The sequence below is a fragment of the Phoca vitulina genome, unplaced genomic scaffold (genome assembly GCF_004348235.1).
Source record: "Phoca vitulina isolate PV1807 unplaced genomic scaffold, GSC_HSeal_1.0 scaffold4, whole genome shotgun sequence".
Lineage (NCBI taxonomy): Eukaryota > Metazoa > Chordata > Mammalia > Carnivora > Phocidae > Phoca > Phoca vitulina.
The window spans coordinates 28,506,311-28,526,387 of NW_022589707.1; the positions used below are offsets into that span (position 1 = coordinate 28,506,311).

Below are 20,077 nucleotides of genomic sequence, written 5' to 3' on the forward strand. Positions count from 1 at the left end.
TAAATGAGTCACATAATGCAATTTATCCTTTACTGTGTTTGGTTGGAGCTCATATCATTAGGATACATGGATTCATAATCATCGAAGATTAAAATGACATTTCCTCTTCAAGTGTCAGTGCTGAAACAGAAAAGAAATAGAATTCATCTCTTTCCCCACATTTTCCACCTTTTCTATAGTGATATGGAAGCTGCATCACTAAAGTATGCAATTTACTTTGCTCCAACTTTAAGAAACTACAAAGTTGTCACCCATTGTGAGAATTCTCACCAGCTGAAAGTTAACATCACCATTTTTTTTTTCAAACCACAGAATATAATGAAAGGGCCCTGAAAAATCACATGCTTCACCAATACACCTCATTACAATGAGCAGGCTCAAATATAAAAGTTTGTTTAGAAGTTACTGAGATTGTACATCCAATAAATGAACAGGGAGCTGTAATTTAGATGCTAATTTGCTCCATGCTGACGTTAATGCATAAAACAATGAAGCTCTATAATAGATGGAAATACAACCAAATCTGTGGAACCCACAGGCATTGGCTTACAAGACAGCTGTGCAGTTGACAAGTAACATGAGCCTTATGTGAGAAGAAGGGGAAAACGTAAGATTTGCATATAATTATTGAGATCATGCAAATGTCAGTTATAAGGAGAAAAAAAAAAAACACAGGCATCTCACTGTTAAATCCTGACAGTTGGCATCACTGAAGAGCTCAAATACATTTGAGTACCAGTTGGCAGAGGGTCATTAAAACAGAATTTGCAGAGACATTAACTCCCTCACTTTTCTTTGAGTGACGTTTTGCTATTAATAGTTTGCAGAGGCTTTGCAGAAAACATATTAATAAGAGAAACTGTAATAGGGGCACCTATAGCAAGTGTAAATGCAGCAAGGGGCACCCAGGAAGCTGCTCTCTAATTGATTAGCATGGAGCTATCAATGTGTATAACCTAAGTGAGGAGAAAGTGCAATGACAAGCAAGAATAGTTGAATAATACAATGTGATATTTGGAAACTGGGAAGGAGAGTGATTAATTTTGGTCCCTTTTCTTATTAATCTCATTCCCAAGTCATAGCCTAAAAGGATCCCCCCAAAACATCCGGCTTTCAGAATTTATACAAAATCCACAAATGAAATGAATCAAGGAAATCTACCAGTTAATTGCTAGCCTCACTAATGAAATCTAATTCATTTTGTATATTTAAAATCATTTGATCATTATCTGTTTTGTTTTGTTTTTTATCCCTTAAGATAAATCAATGCTTAATAAGAAGTACTGCTTCCAGAGATGAAAAGAATACATTTGCAATAGATCCGGTCAATTTTCCAAATAAAGCTGAGGGGTTAGAGAAGAAGCAAATCCATGGTGAAGTACACCCTGACTTGTTTAAAAGGCCTTTGTCTCCAAGTTCATCAGCAGAAAGCTCCTTAAAGGGAGATTTTTACTGCAAAGAAAAATATTCCTCAGAAAATAAGTGTAGACATCAGCCTTCAGAGGAAATTACTTCAGATATAGGAGAAATCAAGCCACCATTGGGAGATACTAGTAGTGATGAATTAGTGCAATTACACATTGGCAGCAAAGAAGTACTGGATGATAATGCTAATCCAGCAGAAGGGAGAGGCAGAGTGCAAATATCTTGTCCTTCCTCAGATCAACTAGTCGCAGACAACCTTAATAAAAAACATGAAGGAAGAGCTGAGAAAATTGAAATAAGAGATTGGGAATGTTTAAGAGGAGATTTCCATTTGGATTTGCATTCAGAAGAATCAATGGAAAAAGGATCTTCTAAGAAAGATTATGGCAATGGTAAGACTGAGGAGGAGGAGCAAAGAATACATTTAGGTGTTAATGTAAAACAAAGCAAAAATTTTCATTCATTCTCACACGACCAAGAAAGGAAGATGGGCCAGTCTGAAATCAGTATGGAAGGAACAGAAACTAGCAACAGAGACCTAACTGTCCTGCTGAGTAAAGATACCACAATTCCCGACCAGGCAATCACAGCAGATATGTTTCATTCACCAAGGATAAGTCTAAGTTGGGAAAACGCTGTGTTAACAACTCCAGAGCATGATCTCTTGACTAGTGAAGGCACTACTTTACGAGGGATGTCTGGTCAAGTTTGTTCACCAAGAAGAGGAAATGTTTTGAGGAATGATTGTCTTTTCCAAGTTGAAGAAGAAAAATCAGATTGGATTAATCCTGAAGATCAGAATAAGAATGCACAACAGAAACAAAGTTGGAATGTTCTAGAAAATCAGAGAAAAGCAAGAGAGAGTAAGACATATAGAACAGAACAGAACAAGGAACAATCTGCTTGTGAAGACATGTGGGGAAAAAGAGATAATACAAGGAATTTGAAAGCTACTCCTACGGAAGAATTGTTTACCTGCCAAGAAACAGTGAGCTGTGAACTGTCTTCTCTAGCTGATCATGGTGTTACTGAGAAAGCAGAAGCAGGTACAGCTTATATAATTAAGACAACATCAGAAAGTGCTCTAGAAAGCATGTCTGCTAGAGAAAAAGCAATAATTGCCAAGCTACCTCAAGAGACAGCACGAAGTGACAGGCCCATCGAGGTAAAGGAAACAGCGTTTGATCCACATGAAGGGGGAAATGATGATTCACATTATACCCTTTGTCAACGAGATACAGGAGGTGTAATCTATGACAATGATTTTGAAAAGGAATCACGTTTAGGTATTTGTAATGTACATGTAGATGAAATGGAGAAAGAAGAAACCATATCTATGTACAATCCCGGGAAGACACATGACAGGAAGAAACGTGGCATTGGAAATATCACATCTGTAGAAGAATCTTTCCAGGTCATTACAGGCAATCAAAAAGCAGCCTCAGAACTGGATTCACATTTGGGAATGTTACCACAAGACAAAAAAACATTTCCAGAAAATAGAGATGATAAACAGGTCCAAGAATTATCAAAGAAAACAGACAGAGATGCTATTATTCATTCTGCTTTAAACTCAGACACTAACAGAGCTTCTCAGAATGTCTCTCACGTTTCCAATCACCATGCTAAAACCTCAGTGCCATCTCATGAACAGGCAATTGCTGTAGAGAATATAATTACTACCATGACTCTCCAATCTATTTCTACTAAATCAGAATATAATTGTAATCCAACAAGTGAAATCCAGGGTATTGAGAAGCACCCTCATCTTGGGTCTATACCTGAAGAAGTTTCCAAAAGTTCAGGAACAGAGACCTCAGGTAGTAGCAGAGAAAGATTTAAAAGCCAGATTTCTCAACAAGGAGAACACGGTGTGGAAAAATCTCTACAGCCAACGATTTTTGTCAGTGAAGCTATTGAGACTGTGGAAGAGGCCAGGCATGAAAATGAAGGATTAGCCTCTGGACAATCACTGGGCTCTTCAGGTGACAAGGAATCTGAGAGCTCTGCTTCTGCTAGTCTCCCTGCCCAGGAGGGTCAAACTGAAAGCAACCAATCTCTGCTTTCAAAATACACCAACTCTAAAGTACCGTATGTCCTTTTGTTTGTCATATTTCTTGTAACCATCTACCAGTATGACTTAATGATTGGCCTGGCATTCTACCTTTTTTCATTGTACTGGCTATCTTGGGAAGGCGGGAGACAAAAAGAGTCTGTCAAAAAGAAGTAACCTCACCACTATTATTATTTTCTCATAAAAGATGAGCTTTTTAGCCCCAAACGTTTGGATTGGTGAAAGAAATTACTCATTGTTCAAAGAGCCAGTGCAGTTTTTCTCTTGAAGGATCATTTAAAAAGGAATGCGTATGAAGTTTGCTCCTTCATATAAGCAATTATTCTATATAGGACCATTATGTTTGGATCATTAAATACCTATATGAATATGAGATCTGAAGCACGTCAAGTTGAAATTAGGTACAGCTGTTGCTCCTTAGCAGGCTATGAAGTTGCAATGCTTCACGTCTCTTCACTACTTAAAGTGCCATTTCTTGCATTCATTTCTTTTGCAGTAAAGCTTCATTTTTTTTCCCTAGAGTATTTTTCCTTCTGCGGTTTTTTAAAAAAATAGATAAAACATGAACAATGGCAGAGGACTTTTTTTTTTGTCTTTTGGTATTGACCATGAAATTTGCATTTATCCCTATATCATTTATCAGCACATTTTGATAGATCAAATCTTTCAACTTTGATTTCATATTTTTAAGAACAACACCCATGTATATCGAAATGCATAAACTTAAAGAAAGACCTTGTTTGCTTGAATAATACTTTATACACAGATATCTTTTACCTCCCTTATATTTACAAAGTTAGAGCACTCATAAGCCAAATCTGACAAAGACTGAAACAATTGGGAGATGATCTCTCAATCTACAAAATTTTGTGGGGGGCCTGTCTATAAGCAATGTTTTTCTCTTATAAGAAGAGAAAGTATAACACAGCTGAACAATTTTGATGTCAATTATTCAGTTGAAGTTCTAAAATTAAAAGTTCCACAAGCATTGCTTCAGAACGAATTTGTACCTATAAAGCATCAAATATTAAATGATAATAATAATAATTTAAAAAATATTTCCAAACGAACTATTTTACTTGGTAGTATTTTTTGTCTTCAAACAAATTTTTATTTTTTGTTATAAGACAATGAATTATTTTCCAAGGTGCACATAGAGACGAAATAATCATTGGTGATTGTTATATAATCATCAGGTTGTTAGATGATAACTCAAGTTTTTAGTGGGCAAATAAGTAGATATGGCAATCTACTCAGGGAGAAATGAATATCCAGTGTAGCAGTGACTTTAGCTACTGTTATTTTCTATGGCTAAGTATGTGAAATAATGGAACTAATCATTTTGGTCACATAGTGGGAATGCAAAGATTTTTATATAAGATTTCAACAACCATTTATTAAATGATTGCTAGATGCAAAAATCCTGTGCTCTGGTCTATGGCACAGTACTTCCTTTGATACCCTGAATGGCTACTTTCCAGGGAGGAGGCATACGTACTTTTGATTTGGCCAGGAATATGGAAGAGAGTAACTGTGGGAGTCCATTTGGGTGATTTCTTTTTCATAGGAACTTCCTTCATACAGTACGTAACATGATCTTCAGAGAGAAAAGAGCATCTATTTACCTGTAAAGGTAAATTCAATGAGTAAAACTTGCATATATCATCCCATACTTCTAAGAAACATGCATTTATGGGAATAAAAAATGAGAACAAAGCATTTAAACTGACTTTCATGTAGTAGTAAATGATTTCCCTAATCTTCATTAGGTACACAGCTATTTCCAAATCCTTAATTGTATGCTTGTCTCAAGTCCCATTGAAATTGAATGCTTGACTTTAACTTTTTAGTTGAACAAATACAAACATCCTGAAGTAGAACTTAGGGCAAATACTTGATTGCTTAAAAAAGCATATTTTCATTAAATACAAGTAGAACACTGTAGGCCATACCTAGAATATTATCTCTAAAATTGCTATCCTGATAATTTTGTTGACAGGTCTAAATTACAGCGGAGTTAAGGTTAGTATTTCTTTAGATCTTAATGGCTTGGTTTTTGCATTCTACCTTTAAGAGTTTCGGTCAATATGCCATATCTTATTAATGCAAAGAAACTACATTACTTATTAACACAGGTGCCCGAACTATAATTATTCCCTTATACATAAAGGAATGTAATTTTTTTAATCTCTTTTACTTGAGTTTGGTAACATTAACTTACTAAACCTTCTCATTGCGTATTTGTAATACGACAATAGAAGTTTCAAAGAATTTAAATATTTAATTGTGTATTTCTCTGCATGCAGTGAAGAAATAATTGGTGATTTAACTGACTTTCCAAACATTTCTTATGAAGAATTTGAGATAAAGTCTTAAGAACTTAGGAAACTACTGCTAGGTGGAGAGGTAGACTTTTGCAACCCATTTTGATCGCAGCATTATGATGAGCAAGAGAAATGGATCTCAGAAAGAACTGGGAGCCCCTGGTTAATAAAGATTTGACTGTGAATCATCATGACAAGGTAATCTTTATAAGTATAGCTGCCTTCACTGTGTCCCCCCTAAATATGGGTTAAGGGCCAAAAGAGAGGGTGTGGCATGAAAATAGGCAAAGAGAACTGCATTGCACATCTGCCTCCTATAGTGGCTAAGAAATGTGATATAACTATCACCTTTTATTTTGCTGGGCTTCTGACTATTAGAAACAAAATTCTGAAAATTAATTGGCAAGTATAGGTAGTAAAATCAACTATCTTAAAAAAAATCACATCTGCATAAGTCATCAATATCCCAATAGATTTTCCACATAAAAGGAAATGAATCAGTGAAATGACTCACCTCCCAACATTCAAGAACGTTGGGTTAATGCAGTTCTGCTTCCCTGCTGAGTTCTAATATTTTGATAATGAAATAGTGACCATTGTGAACCATTTGTGAGAGAAACAGGATCATCTTTTACTTGTTATCTTAAAGTAGTCTGCTGTGTAAACGGAAACTTAAAAATATGCAGACCAAATTTGGGGACATAAACTATTTTATTTTTCCCAGACAGCATTCATGGCACTTTCTTGATAATTTTTTTCAGTCATGAGTGTTATTTGGTATTACCAGGCCTGTTACCTTTTGTATTTGGCTGACTTTTGCATATAAATGAATAAAAAAAGCACACAAAGCAAAAAAACAAACTAGCAGAACTAGTAAAGACACAGGCAGGAGGACTGTCATCCCCAGGGCCAGTTCATCCACTGATTCCTGTTACCAGGATCTCTGCCCTTTCTTACAAATTTTCACCGAGTGAATACAGAAATCAAACTATGCAATAAGCACTGTCTTTTGTTCTTTGAATCCTGTCTCAGCCAGTTCTTGTGGAACTGAGGAATAGGGTCAAACTGGATTCTACAACAAGGTATGAAAGAAATATGGGAGGTCATGCTCTTCCAGTGTCTTCACAGTTGTACACATGTATGAAGAGAACAGCTAAGAAAGTTACTTCTATTTATTTAAGTTGCCTATTCTTTTCTATTTTCAGAAATAGATCATAATAAAAATCATAGCAACATAATCTACTTTTCATCTTTAAAAATAGATTTGGTTATTAATCTAATACATTTCCATAACTTTATCCGAACCTCTTTAAACAGCAAATTAAATTTTCACTAGCCTAGCTTTGAACACTCATATGTTTTCATGAAATGTCATCATTGTAGTATGCTAAAAACTTATTAAACAAACAACTCTTTAAAAAGTTCAGCATTTTTGTTTTGTGTCGTTTCTATATTTGTTCAATGCATATATATTACCTTCATTTTTTTTTTTTTTAACTTAAGTAGACTCCACGCCCAGCATGGAGCCCAACATGGGGGCTCGAACTCACGACCTGGAGATCAAGACCTGAGCTGAAATCAAGAGTTGGACACTCAACTGATTAAGCCACCCAGGCACCACACCTTCATTTTTCAATGTGAAACAATATATTATGTGAAAATTTAAGGAAAAATTCCCTAAGTTTTTCCCCTAATATATCCAATTCTCTATACTCATGATAATAAAGAGTGGTATGGGTAAATCAATAGTGGATTACAGAGAACTCATTTTTATTTGGCTGAGATGCCTCCACAATCTGATATTGCAGCACATTTCATTCAATGCCTAATCAAGTTACTGGTCTTGGTTTAGTGCATCATCCTTATCACCCCACCTGAACCACAAGGCCTTATTTCCCACTGCTCTCTGCCTTAAGTCCTCTGTCAGTCAAGCAAGTCATATTGTCCCTAGAACATGCCATGTACATCTGTTCCTCTGTGGCTGCTCATGTACACCCCTCTGTCTAGGGCACTTTCAGGCATCTTTACTCTTCCTATCCAACTCTGCACATTTTTTCTATATACACCTCAAGCCCCTATTCTTTTGAAGTCTCCTCCTAGTTCAGGTTGTGGGATCTCTTTGTTTTCAGATCTCTTTTGACACTCATCTTCCTGCATGCAGTGGGCATTTGAGTAATTATCCTAACTGGACTGCCTGCTTGTTCAGGATAGGGACAATGGTTTCTTCTTCCCTCCCACCACCTCACAAGGTCTAGTCTGTAGGAATCCTCACTCAGTACTCATGGATAGAATTGAATTGCAGTGATGTCTCCTTCCTATCCTATTTCTAAAATGTAGACAGGATACTCTGAGGTCTGATTTTAAAATGAGTAAACTTAATCAAAACAAAGTCAGGATGGCTTAGTAAACTACCAAAGACCACATAGAGAGGGGAAAGAGAATAACAAGACAGAGTAATGCAGTGGGTTTAGGATGTGGGAAAGAGAGAAATAATCCTTTTTCTCTGTTTCTCTTAATAATTAAATTGATTCTCTATATTTAGGAATTCTTCTTAGCACAGGAAACATTCCCTTTATTCTATTTCATGGGAAATAATATAAAGATTGTAAATTAAAAGAATAATAATGCATACCTTAATTCACTAATGTGAAAACTGATAGAACAAGACCTGCGATTTTCAACTTTTTGAGGAACCTCCATACTGTTTTCCAGAGTGGTTGCACCAGCTTGCATTCCCACCAACAGTGTAGGGGGGTTCCCCTTTCTTTGCATCCCCGCCAACATCTGTCATTTCCTGACTTGTTAATTTTAGCCACTCTGACTGGTGTGAGGTGGTATCTCATTGAGGTCTTGATTTGGATTTCCCTGATGCCGAGCGATGTTGAACACTTTTTCATGTGTCTGTTGGCCATTTGGATGTCTTCTTTGGACAAAAAAAAGTCTGTTCATGTCTTCTGCCCATTTCTTGGTTGGATTATTTGTTCTTTGGGTGTTGAGTTTGATAAGTTCTTTATAGATTTTGGATACTAGCCCTTTATCTGATATGTCATTTGCAAATATCTTCTCCCATTCTGTCGGTTGTCTTTTGGTTTTGTTGACTGTTTCTTTTGCTGTGCAAAAGCTTTTTATCTTGATGAAGTCCCAATAGTTCATTTTTGCCCTTGCTTCCCTTGCCTTTGGTGATGTTTCTAGTAAGAAGTTGCTGCAGCTGAGGTCGAAGAGGTTGCTGCCTGTGTTCTCCTTTAGGATTTTGATGGACTCTTGTCTCACATTGAGATCTTTCAACCATTTGGAGTCTATTTTTGTGTGTGGTGTAAGGATATGGTCCAGTTTCATTCTTCTGCATGTGGCTGTCCAATTTTCCCAGCACCATTTGTTGAAGAGACTGTCTTTTTTCCACTGGACATTCTTTCCTGCTTTGTCAAAGATTAGTTGACCAGAGAGTTGAGGGTCTATTTCTGGGCTCTCTATTCTGTTCCATTGATCTATGTGTCTGTTTTTGTGCCAGTACCATACTCTCTTGATGATGACAGCTTTGTAATAGAGCTTCCATATGATCCAGCAATTGCATTACTGGGTATTTACCTCAAAGATACAAATGTAGGGATCCGAAGGGGTACATGCACCCCGATGTTTATAGCAGCAATGTCCACAATAGCCAAACTGTGGAAAGAGCCAAGATGTCCATCAACAGATGAATGGATAAAGAAGATGTGGTATATATATACAATGGAATATTATGCAGCCATCAAAAGGAATGAGATCTTGCCATTTGCAATGACATGGATGGAACTGGAGGGTATTATGCTGAGCGAAATAAGTCAATCAGGGAGGGATGGGGTGGCTGGGTGATAGACATTGGGGAGGGTATGTGCTATTGTGAGTGCAGTGAATTGTGCAAGACTGTTGAATCACAGATCTGTACCTCTGAAACAAATAATGCAATGTATGTTAAGAAAAAAAAAAGAAGAAGCTAGCAGGAGGGGAAGAATGAAGGGGGGGAAATTGGAGGGCGAGACGAACCATGAGAGACGATGGACTCTGAAAAACAAACTGAGGGTTCTAGAGGGGAGGGAGGTGGGAGGATGGGTTAGCCTGGTGATGGGTATTAAAGAGGGCACGTTCTGCATGGAGCGCTGGGTGTTATGCACAAATAATGAATCATGGAACACTACATCAAAAACAAATGATGTAATGTATGGTGATTAACATAACAATAAAAAATTTTTAAAAATACAAAAAAAAAAAAGAACAAGACATGCTTTCAGATAAAGTAGTGCAGTAGCTTAAAAACCAACAAACATCACAAGGTATAAAGTGTAAGAAACTCAATCTTCTCAACTGCTGCCATGCCCTTTGAAAATGGCTGATCTCTCAATTTCACACCTGTTCTGCATGTCAACTTTTCGGGTTAAGCAACTAACACAACCAGCAAAAATAGTCACTGGTTTTTTTTTTAAAGAAAACATTTGCCTTATTAACATATAAAAGAGTATGTATATATATATATACAAACTCTTGTGAATATATATATATATATTCACAAATACACTCACACAAGCACACAGGCACATGCACACACACAGATACATGGGTATTCCAACATCTGACAAATAACACTAATGGCAGTGAAGATAGTCTACTAATACAATGTGTAGTGATGCAGATGATATAACATGTAAAAGATTTATCCTTTCCTTGAAGACACTCATCTTATATATTAGATATGAAATTAAAACAGTAACATAAAAATATGCCTATTTTTGCAGCAGAGTCTAAAGGAAAGCAGTATATGGCCTAGAAATGTAGTATCATGTCACATAACAGCTTGAGACTATCAGCAATTAGTCTCTTAAGACTTAAAGTAAGATACACATCTACCAGGGCGCCTGGGTGGCTCAGTTGTTTAGCGTCTGTCTTCGGCTCAGGTCATGATCCCAGGGTCCTGGGTTCGAGCCCCACATCGGGCTCCCCGCTCAGCGGGAAGCCTGCTTCTCCCTCTCCCACTCCCCTGCTTGTGTTCCCTCTCTTGCTGTGTCTCTCTCTGTCAAATAAATAAAATCTTTAAAAAAAAAAAAGATACACATCTACTGCATTGTAGAATTCATCAATGTTATGTATTTATTTGGTTCTGAGTGGAAACAGATTTAAAATTTCCTAAAGACAAACTCTGTAAAACATAATCTCAAACAGCAGAGAGGTGGTACTTAAAAATCACTGTAAGAAGTTAAACATTCTCTTTGTAAACACTTAAATAAACCATAATCTACTTTTAATAGTTTTATGTAGGAGGCTTTTAATGTTCAATTTATAAAATATTTTTAGCAAGGAGCATTTATGAAAATATCACGTGTTTAAATCATGTTTATACATACATTCTAAAATGATATTAATATCATGTTTTTTATACATCAAATGACTCTTCCCAATTAATCCATGAATTTTTGGGAAATTCAATTGTCATTTCCCCATGTTCAATTGAAAAAGTTCTGACTCTTACCTAAGGAATGAATAAAGGTTAAAGAAAAGATAATTTATTTTCCACCTTCACAGATATAAGTGGAAATATTTTAAATATGTTTCTATTCTTTGAAAATTGAAAAGGGAAATAGGAAGTAAAGGTAAGAGATTATAAATGCCCTTCATACAAATGTCCCTCATTTCATAGTCTTCAATATTTGGGGTAAATCCTATAGATTTCGGTTTTAATGAATTATCTTCTCCCATGTGAGTTATTTAGCTTACCTGGTCTTATTCCCATCCTTAAATCAGTATTTAATTTAAGTGCAACATGAATGAAAATCATTCTTGCTCAGTATCCAGTTAGTCTGGATATTTGAGTATAATATCTACATCTGTATCTCTATTGATCTGTGCATGTGAGGTTCATTCTTTAATAATAGTAATAATAATAACACTTATTATAGTTATTATAATAAGAGTTATTATAACAACAAAGCAATAGCCAACTCTTAAGCATTTACAATAATTGGGCACTGTTTTAAGCACTTTATGTGCAAAAACTCATTTATGTTTACAATTCCATGAGAGAAGTACATATCATCCCATTTTACAGATAGAAATGGATGCACTGAGAATCTAGTTTTTCCAAGGTCACACAGCTAGTAAGGGGCAAAATCTAGATTCAGACTCCAGTAGATTTTCTCTCTTAACCATTGTATTGTGTTGCTCCTTCAATCCAGATATACCAAGTTATCGTATAAATCACAGTTATATACTGGCATGCTACATGGTGCCAAATCGTATATAAAAACATTACATGTAACACATGATCTTTTTCACAGATAATCCTATCTTTATTAATGCTCCTAAAAAAAAAAAGAAAGTTCCTAAAACTATTATGTTCTTTTCAATTTATTCAGATGACCTCAATTTAAAAAAAAGTATACATTGATTCCCTTCCAGGCCCCAAGAAACACACCAGTCCCATGTCTCACTTAGCTTGAGTGTAGCAAAGGAGATGGAGACATAAACCAACAATTGCAATCTTGTGACCAGTTTAATAATAGAGGTAAGATTTAGGAAAAGAAGTGGCATAAAGGAAGGACTGTTTGTTCCTGTAAACACTTCATTTCTTCAATTTCAGAGATGTGCCATCTTTTTAACACTATAATTTTAGGCATCAAGGAAACCACAATAAGACCCTCCAAATACCTCATTACAATTAAGTGTTACAATCTTAATAACTACAATGAAGATACATCTTGATGTGAATGATATAGTGCTTATTTTTGCCTGATGTCTCACTCTAATTATTAATAGTACTCTTTTCAATCTCAAAAGTTACATGATTTAAAAAAAAAAAAAAAGTTACATGATTTGACTGAAAAATGACAAGGTCTGCCTAAAAATCCAATAAAATATCCTAGCCAATAGGTATAAATCACTCTGTGTCACATGAATAAAAGGGGAAGCTTCCAATATGAATACCTCTATAACCTACAGACAAAATTCTTGTCCTTAGGGTCGTCGAATATAATTCAGATACACCAGCACCTGGTTATCCTAGGTAAAGAACTGCAACATTTTTTGCCAATTCAGTAATGCTGAGGGCAGTGATTAAAAAACAAAAGCAGGGACTTATTTAAAGAATGCACTGGTCAAAAACCATTGGAAAGAAGTCATTTACACTACTGACACAAGTTAATTATAACATTGTGGAACTAGACACTATTCAGAGGGCTCAGGACGTGATAACTCCATTATACATGATAGCCAAAGTGGACCTTTCAAGATAAAAGAAACCTTTGCAAAAGCTGTGTGTTACTCAAAATTATATGTTATGTTACTCAAAATTATAATAGTCTATGTTGCTGGAAGCTATATTATGAGTATACATTTTTCTCATTATCTGTAAGAGGAAGAAAAATTTTTTGGAAAGAAATTAGATCATACTACTGGCATTTAACAAACATGAGGTAAGTCAATAGCATTACAATAGCCAAAATAAATTAAAATATAAACAAATGATCTAAGATACTCAGTGAGAGACAAAGACATTTTAAGACAGAACCAGTGTCCCTCCATCTAGTTTTGGCCTTTGCAATAACCTTAACTTTTGGCCTCACTTCAAAACAGGTGTGCTGTGCTAGGACTGTGAATGGCAATGGATTCAAATGGAAGCATTTCCTTCATTTCTGCTTAAGAGATGTGTGTTTGCAATTTTACCCAAAGAACTACTATCATAATTTAAGACCACAAAATATGTTCCTGCCGAACGAATGGCAAAAGCTTAGCATAACTGCCTTAAAAGCCTTTAACTGTGCCTTTACTGACTTCAACCCAACCTTACCCACACAAGACATAGATGGGCAGTTTCTGAATACTGGTCTTTCTATGTATACTCTTTCCTCATTTAAAAAAAAAAATCACTGGGGTCAATTTTATGTATGTATAAAGCTGTTCTATGCTTGAAGTTATAGAGATCCTAGTATTTTATAAAGTTGGGCCTCATTTTTTTAATTGTTAAAGCCAATGGAAATTTGATAGTAGTCAACTCATTCACTCCAAGTGCTTTGTCTGGAAATAACCAAAACCTCTCAAAGTAGTTTAAGGGAAAAAAAAAAGAACATATCATAAGGAAGGGCTAGAGTGAAAACAGGCATCAATAGGAACATGAAAAGCCATCAGAAATGGAGTTTCTCTTGGCTTTTATATTTTCCCATTTTCTTTTTTTTTCCCTGTGTCCACTTCATTTTCCTGTTTTGGTCAGTGGATTTTCTCTTTTGACTTACTCTTCTAGATATATGGTTCCTAAAATAGAATTATCCAATAACAGTATTACAACTTGATTATAAATGTCCTAAAGTTAACTGCTTAGAGTTTTCTGGATGTCAGTTCTAAACTCCTAGGAGAGAGAAATTCATTTGGCTCCATCTGAATAAGATGTTCATTCCAGATGGAATCCATTGTATCCCAGTAACTGGAGGCAGAGAGTGATGAGGACTTCCTGTAAAGGAAATGTTTCCAAGTTCTCAAGGGTAGGTAGGGATTTGTAATATGTATCTGTAATGCACCAATTTTTTTGTGTGTGTGGATATGTTTCTGCCTCTCTTTTTCCTTTTGTAAATCTATAAGGCCCAGATTTCTTTTTTTCCTAAGTTTTTATTTAAATTACAGTTAGTTAACATACAGGGTAATATTAGTTTCAGGTGCAGAATTTAGTGATTCATCACTTACATACAATACCCAGTGCTCATCACAAGTGCCCTCCTATAAGGCCTTAATTTCTATAGATTTATAGATCTTGATATCAGAAGGGGGCAAAGTAGATCTTTTTATCAGTGGGGTAAGGTTCCTATATTTTGTTCTTTAAAATTCTACAACTCTTGGCCCTTTGTTTTTCCATCTGAATTATAGGATCAGCTTATCAAATTTCATGGAAAACTTGTTTTTAGTGGAATTTAATGAACGTGTAGAGAAGAACTGACATTTTAAAAATATTGAGTCCATCTGTAAGAACAGTGTATTTTTGTTTTCAGCTATGATTTACAATATTCTCCATGAATGCATTGCCTGTTTACTATTAGATTTATTCCTATAAATCTATGGATTTTGGTGCTATTGTGAATGAGTTATTTTTTCCCCACTATATTTCTTTTGGGAAATTATTAATATATTGTAAGACTTGATTTTTATGTGTCACTTATTCAATTACTTTGCCAAACTCTCTCACTAGTTCTAATAGTTATTAGTTTGACATTTTGTTAGTTATTCCAATAGTGTATAAGAACACTATTGATTTTTGCATATTCTTTTATGCACTTTGCAAAAACTCTCACATTAGAACAACTAGTTTGTATTATTTTTAATCCTTTTCCTTGTTTCTTTTGAGGTGAATGTATACCTCATTTATTTTTAATCCTTTTTCTTAAAAAAAGTTCATATAATACTATAAAATAATGCTAACATTTTTAACTTCATTGAACTGGTTTTGAGATAATTATATCTCAAAACATGTATGTGTGTGTGTATATATATATTTTTAAATTTTCCATTCACTTCTAATTATTTCCTGTTTCCCAGAATTCCCACTGTAATTTAACACATAAATGTGTTATTTAACAGGACATTTAATTTTTTTATGATCTCTGACTATTAGTGTCATAGAATTGATTTATTGCCAATTATTTGAACTATGTTAACACTTCCTTTGTAACCTACTACATTATCAATTTAATTATTATTCTATGTATGCATTTTTGGGTATAGAATTCTGTACATATTTATTATATATTTAGTCTGCTTCAACTAGCATTCCTTGAAATCTACTAATATAATGGAGGAATCCACTTCTTGTAATTATGCCTGTTTCACTTTAAATATTTCAAGACTCTTAGTTCTTAGTTGCAAATAAGCTCATTATTGTTAACATTTCTTAAGTGAATTTTTCCCTTTCTTTTTGTCCATGATATCCTTATTAATATTTTACCTTTAATTCTATGCCATCTTATATTAATATTGCTGTACTAGTTTTCTTATGGTTAGTATTCACATCACCTTATCATACCTCTTGCTAGCAACTTATAGCTGTATTTAAAAAAAATCCAATCTGTAATCTTTTAATAGATGAGTTTGAGCCATTCACAGTATTTTAATTAACTAATATATTTGAATTTATTTGTACCATGCTATTTTGAGTTTATATTTTATGGTTTCTATCTCTTTGTTCTCTATACTGCATTCTTAATGAATTCCTTAAATTATTCTTCCAATTCACTGCTTTTCTCTTCTACTTTGATGTAGAAATTATTTTTCAAATTTTAATAACCATGATTTTTATTTAAATGTATAGAATTTGTTCTCTTTCATGCCTAGCCATTTTCATTGTTCTTCTTTTTAAAAAATAATTCCTTGCCATTTAAAAAATAGAAGTATTGGGTGCCTGGGTGGCTCAGTCGTTAAGCGTCTGCCTTCGGCTCAGGTCATGATCCCAGGGTCCTGGGATCGAGCCCCACGTCGGGCTCCCTGCTCCACGGGAAGCCTGCTTCTCCCTCTCCCACTCCCCCTGCTTGTGTTCCTGCTCTCACTCTCTCTCTCTCTGTCAAATAAGTAAATAAAATCTTAAAAAAAAAAAATAGAAGTATTCTTCCATTTATCAATTTCAGTATTATAAATGTAGATAACCAAAGTCTTTATTAGAATATTTCATAAAATTAATTTAGCCTGAAGTGAATGTGCCAATTCTTGATTTGATTAGCTGTATTTGGTATTTGATTTCTTCATGTGCTTTAGAATTTTTGTTTATAAGCTCATTGTCACTTTCTTTCTCTGAGTTTATTTCTCCCTGTCTCCATCCTAATTTGTGGTTGTTTTCACCTGGCTTCTTGATCCTCACATGCAGAACAACCTAATCATATCATCAGATTTGGGGGCTTCTGTGCTGTGGGGACAATAGAAACATTGCAGATTCTGTCAGCTGCAAAGTCAGTTGGTTGTTTTTGTGCTATTCTTAGCAGGGAGGCTATGTCTTTAGACTTGCAGCTTGTTAAAGTTGCATTCCAGGTTTCGGTCTGTGTTTTCTCATGAGAGAGCTCCACCTCCAATTGTTGGATTCAAACTGTGAACACTATCAAATGTTTGTATTTATCCCAGTATTGTATGTGTCATATCATAGGAAATGGCAGGAATGGGAACTGGAGGGGAGAAAAATTCAGTCCTGCATATTAGCTAAAAAGGGTGTTAAAGGGAGAAGAACAATATGTGCACTGCCTGTCTCTGTTTAATAATGTCCATTTAGGATTATCTCACAGTAATATAGTGAGATAGTTTATTCCTAAGAAAGGCTTTGTTTAAAAGGCTTCATTGATCAATGCCAGTTTTAACAATAGCAACAGATATTGGTTGAGTATATTGCCTTTTATTCTCTTTGATTAGTGCTAAAATTTTAAATAATAAGAATTTAGAATTTTATGTTTGTACTGGAATTAAAATAAAAAATTAGTAAAATTTAAAATAGAAAAAGAAGTTAGAATTAGATCAGAAATGCTGTGGTATTGATTTTTCAAATATTTATGATTTATCCATAAATTATACTACCACATATCCTTTTATGGAATTCAAAATATGTAGAACTTATATTTGAACATCATTATGTTAAAGAGAAAGAAATGATTTGTTATTAGAGGTTCCTAGGCCTTCGCTAAAATGCTTGTTTCCAAGGATTCCTTAGGGCTTGAAAGGTCTATGTCCAAATGCCTAATGGAATCAAATCTCCTTTGTCATGAAATCTAGGTACATACATTTGAAGTAGTTGATATTATTTTCTCATTTCCTCACACTTGTAGCAGAAAAGCTGAAAGTGGCCTGTATAAGGGATCACAATCCCATAGAGAAACCTGAGAGAGAACTCAGCTTTTAGATTTCTAGGCTTTTTCTTTTCCACTTCATTTTATGTCACACTCTCCCTTTCTTTCTTCCTAATCTTTGCCATTGTGATGATAATCTTTGCTGCCTTAAGATGATCTCCGATACTTAAATATATATATATATATCATCTTGCAAGATTTTAGGACTGAGTCAAAGCAGGTTAGTATTTGCTATGATCCCACGAAAGTATATCCTACTAAAATATAAAATAACACCTAATACTAAAATATAAAATACCTAATATTGTATAAATTATTCTCATTAAATAACTAGAGAAAAGAAATAAAAAGTTATTTTAGTGCTGAAAACCAATTAGCCAGTGACTGATTTAGACTACTATCATGTTTCAGTTCCAAAACGCATGACCAAAACACAGCAACATCAAAATACATTGCGACCACTCCTCTGGTTATTTGTGTCACCCTCCTGAACCATATCATGGCGTACGGCTGACCTAACAAGCTATCAAGTCCTGACAAGTGTAAAATCCCTTTCATCTTATTCAGGGAAAATGCCTACTATATGTTTACTTTTCATTATAGGAAAATACATCTTTATGTATTACCTCATCAAAAACATGCTTTAATATAACCTAGAAAATTGAGTATGGTTCCTCAGATACCAAAACAATTCTTGTACGGGAAAAGATTGAATTAAATTGGGATTTTACTAGAATATTGAGTAAACACTTCATCTTTGATATGTTAATGCTACCTGGGGACCTTGAGAGGTTTTTGCCTTCCAATTTATAAATTAGAATTCTGCTGTAGTTGTGACCAAGTATAGAGTTTTTGTTTTAAATATTCCTACTCAGGATTTTCAAAGTATTCTGCCAACCACAAGAATAGTTTTTACATGTTTAGGTGAGTCAGTGGAAAGATTAGATTCAAAACACAAAAGATTAGATAATCATTTTTCTATTATCCTGAGAAAAAGTTGGTAATTCCATAGCTGTTTCTTACATTATTGCTAACCATAGCTGACCATAACTATTTCCTGAAGCTAACAGATGTTATAGTTAGATGCTGTGGAAAATCAGGAGTGTACCACACTGTGAAAGAATAATCCTGACATTGGGAATGACTTCAAGAGGAGGTGGCTCACGGGTAGGTCCTTAAAGCGATAGGAGGTGAGAAAGTAAGAAGTGTTTTACCCAAGATAGTTGAGTTAATTTAACTCACCAAATACTTAGAACAATCTATAATAAGTAGAGTTAACTACAAATCAGCACTGCTATGTGCTAGGCACTACCCTAAACATTTAACACAAATTATCTAACAATCTATTTAAAAACTTGAGGTAAACACTATTAATATTTTCACTTTAAAGATGAAGCCCTGAGGAACAGAGAGATCTCTTGGCCAGTAAGTGGTAGAATCAGGATTCAATCCAGAGCAGCTGACTCCAGAACCTACACAGCTAAAAACAAGGATCTTGGAGTCGACTGTCTGGCTTCAAATTCTGATTCCATCTACAGCACTTAGGTTACTGCCTGCTACGGGGTGAGTGCCTAATAAAAGTCATCTATTTTAATTATGTTTATTGTTATTACTAATAAATTGCTATGTCATTGCTACTTCTCTGCGGCTCTATGTAAGTTATTCAATGAACTGCAGATGATACAAATATGATAGATTGAAGGTCTCAGTCTTCAGTGAACTTTCAGTTTTTTAGGAGCAATAGATACATACCCCAGAGGTATAATAGGCTTAGTATGGGAGAGATTAATTCCAACTGGAAGAGATTAAGGAAGGCCCCAGAGGTGGTTTTTGAGCAGAACATAGGATGGATAAGCTTGCATTTGCAGAGATAAGAGGCAAGGCATTACGGGGTGAAAGGACAGTATGCACAAAGGCATACATTTAAAAATGTTCAGAGTGTTTTGGAGAATAGCTTGATTTGTACTTAGTTTGCATAGAGGGAGGGAAAGGCAGTAAGAAAAAAAGTAAGGAAAGCAACCTTAAGTTTAGATTTCATGGAGCCTGGAAGAGGTCTTTAAACAAGTCAGTGATAGATCAAAGGCATTTCTGGAAGATTATTTTGGGAGCAGGGCATAAAGTGGAGGGCAGGAGGGCAGAGGTATTACTATAGGCATGAAAACCAATTCAGGCTTGTTGCCATAGTTCATTTCACCTTCATTATTCTAATGGCACACTCTATCATTAATTTTTATGTGTGTCGCTGGACAAGTCCCTTACTATTGTGATCCTCTGTTTCCTCATCTATAAAATAAGGATATGATCACCAGCTTCTAGGAGTCATGGACTCGCTGTGCTTGACTTTGTGCTTAAAACTGTCACGAATAATTTTTGTTCATGATGATGGTTGACAGATAGGAACATCATTCCTTTCTTGGCAAATTATT

General features: G+C 35.0%; 1 protein-coding gene and 1 long non-coding RNA gene across 2 annotated transcripts in view; one reads left to right on the plus strand and one right to left on the minus strand.

The window, feature by feature from the left end:
• Positions 1–3,655, plus strand: part of PPP1R3A (protein phosphatase 1 regulatory subunit 3A) — a 45,187-nt gene extending 41,532 nt beyond the window's left edge. The window contains exon 4 of the mRNA XM_032401191.1: positions 1,259–3,655. Within this exon, the coding sequence (XP_032257082.1) occupies positions 1,259–3,655 (2,397 nt within the window). The remainder of the gene's footprint in view (positions 1–1,258) is intronic.
• Positions 3,656–5,007: 1,352 nt separating this feature from the next.
• Positions 5,008–20,077, minus strand: part of LOC116630464 — a 44,812-nt gene continuing 29,742 nt past the window's right edge. The window contains exon 4 of the long non-coding RNA XR_004298975.1: positions 5,008–5,124. This is a non-coding gene — a long non-coding RNA (uncharacterized LOC116630464). The remainder of the gene's footprint in view (positions 5,125–20,077) is intronic.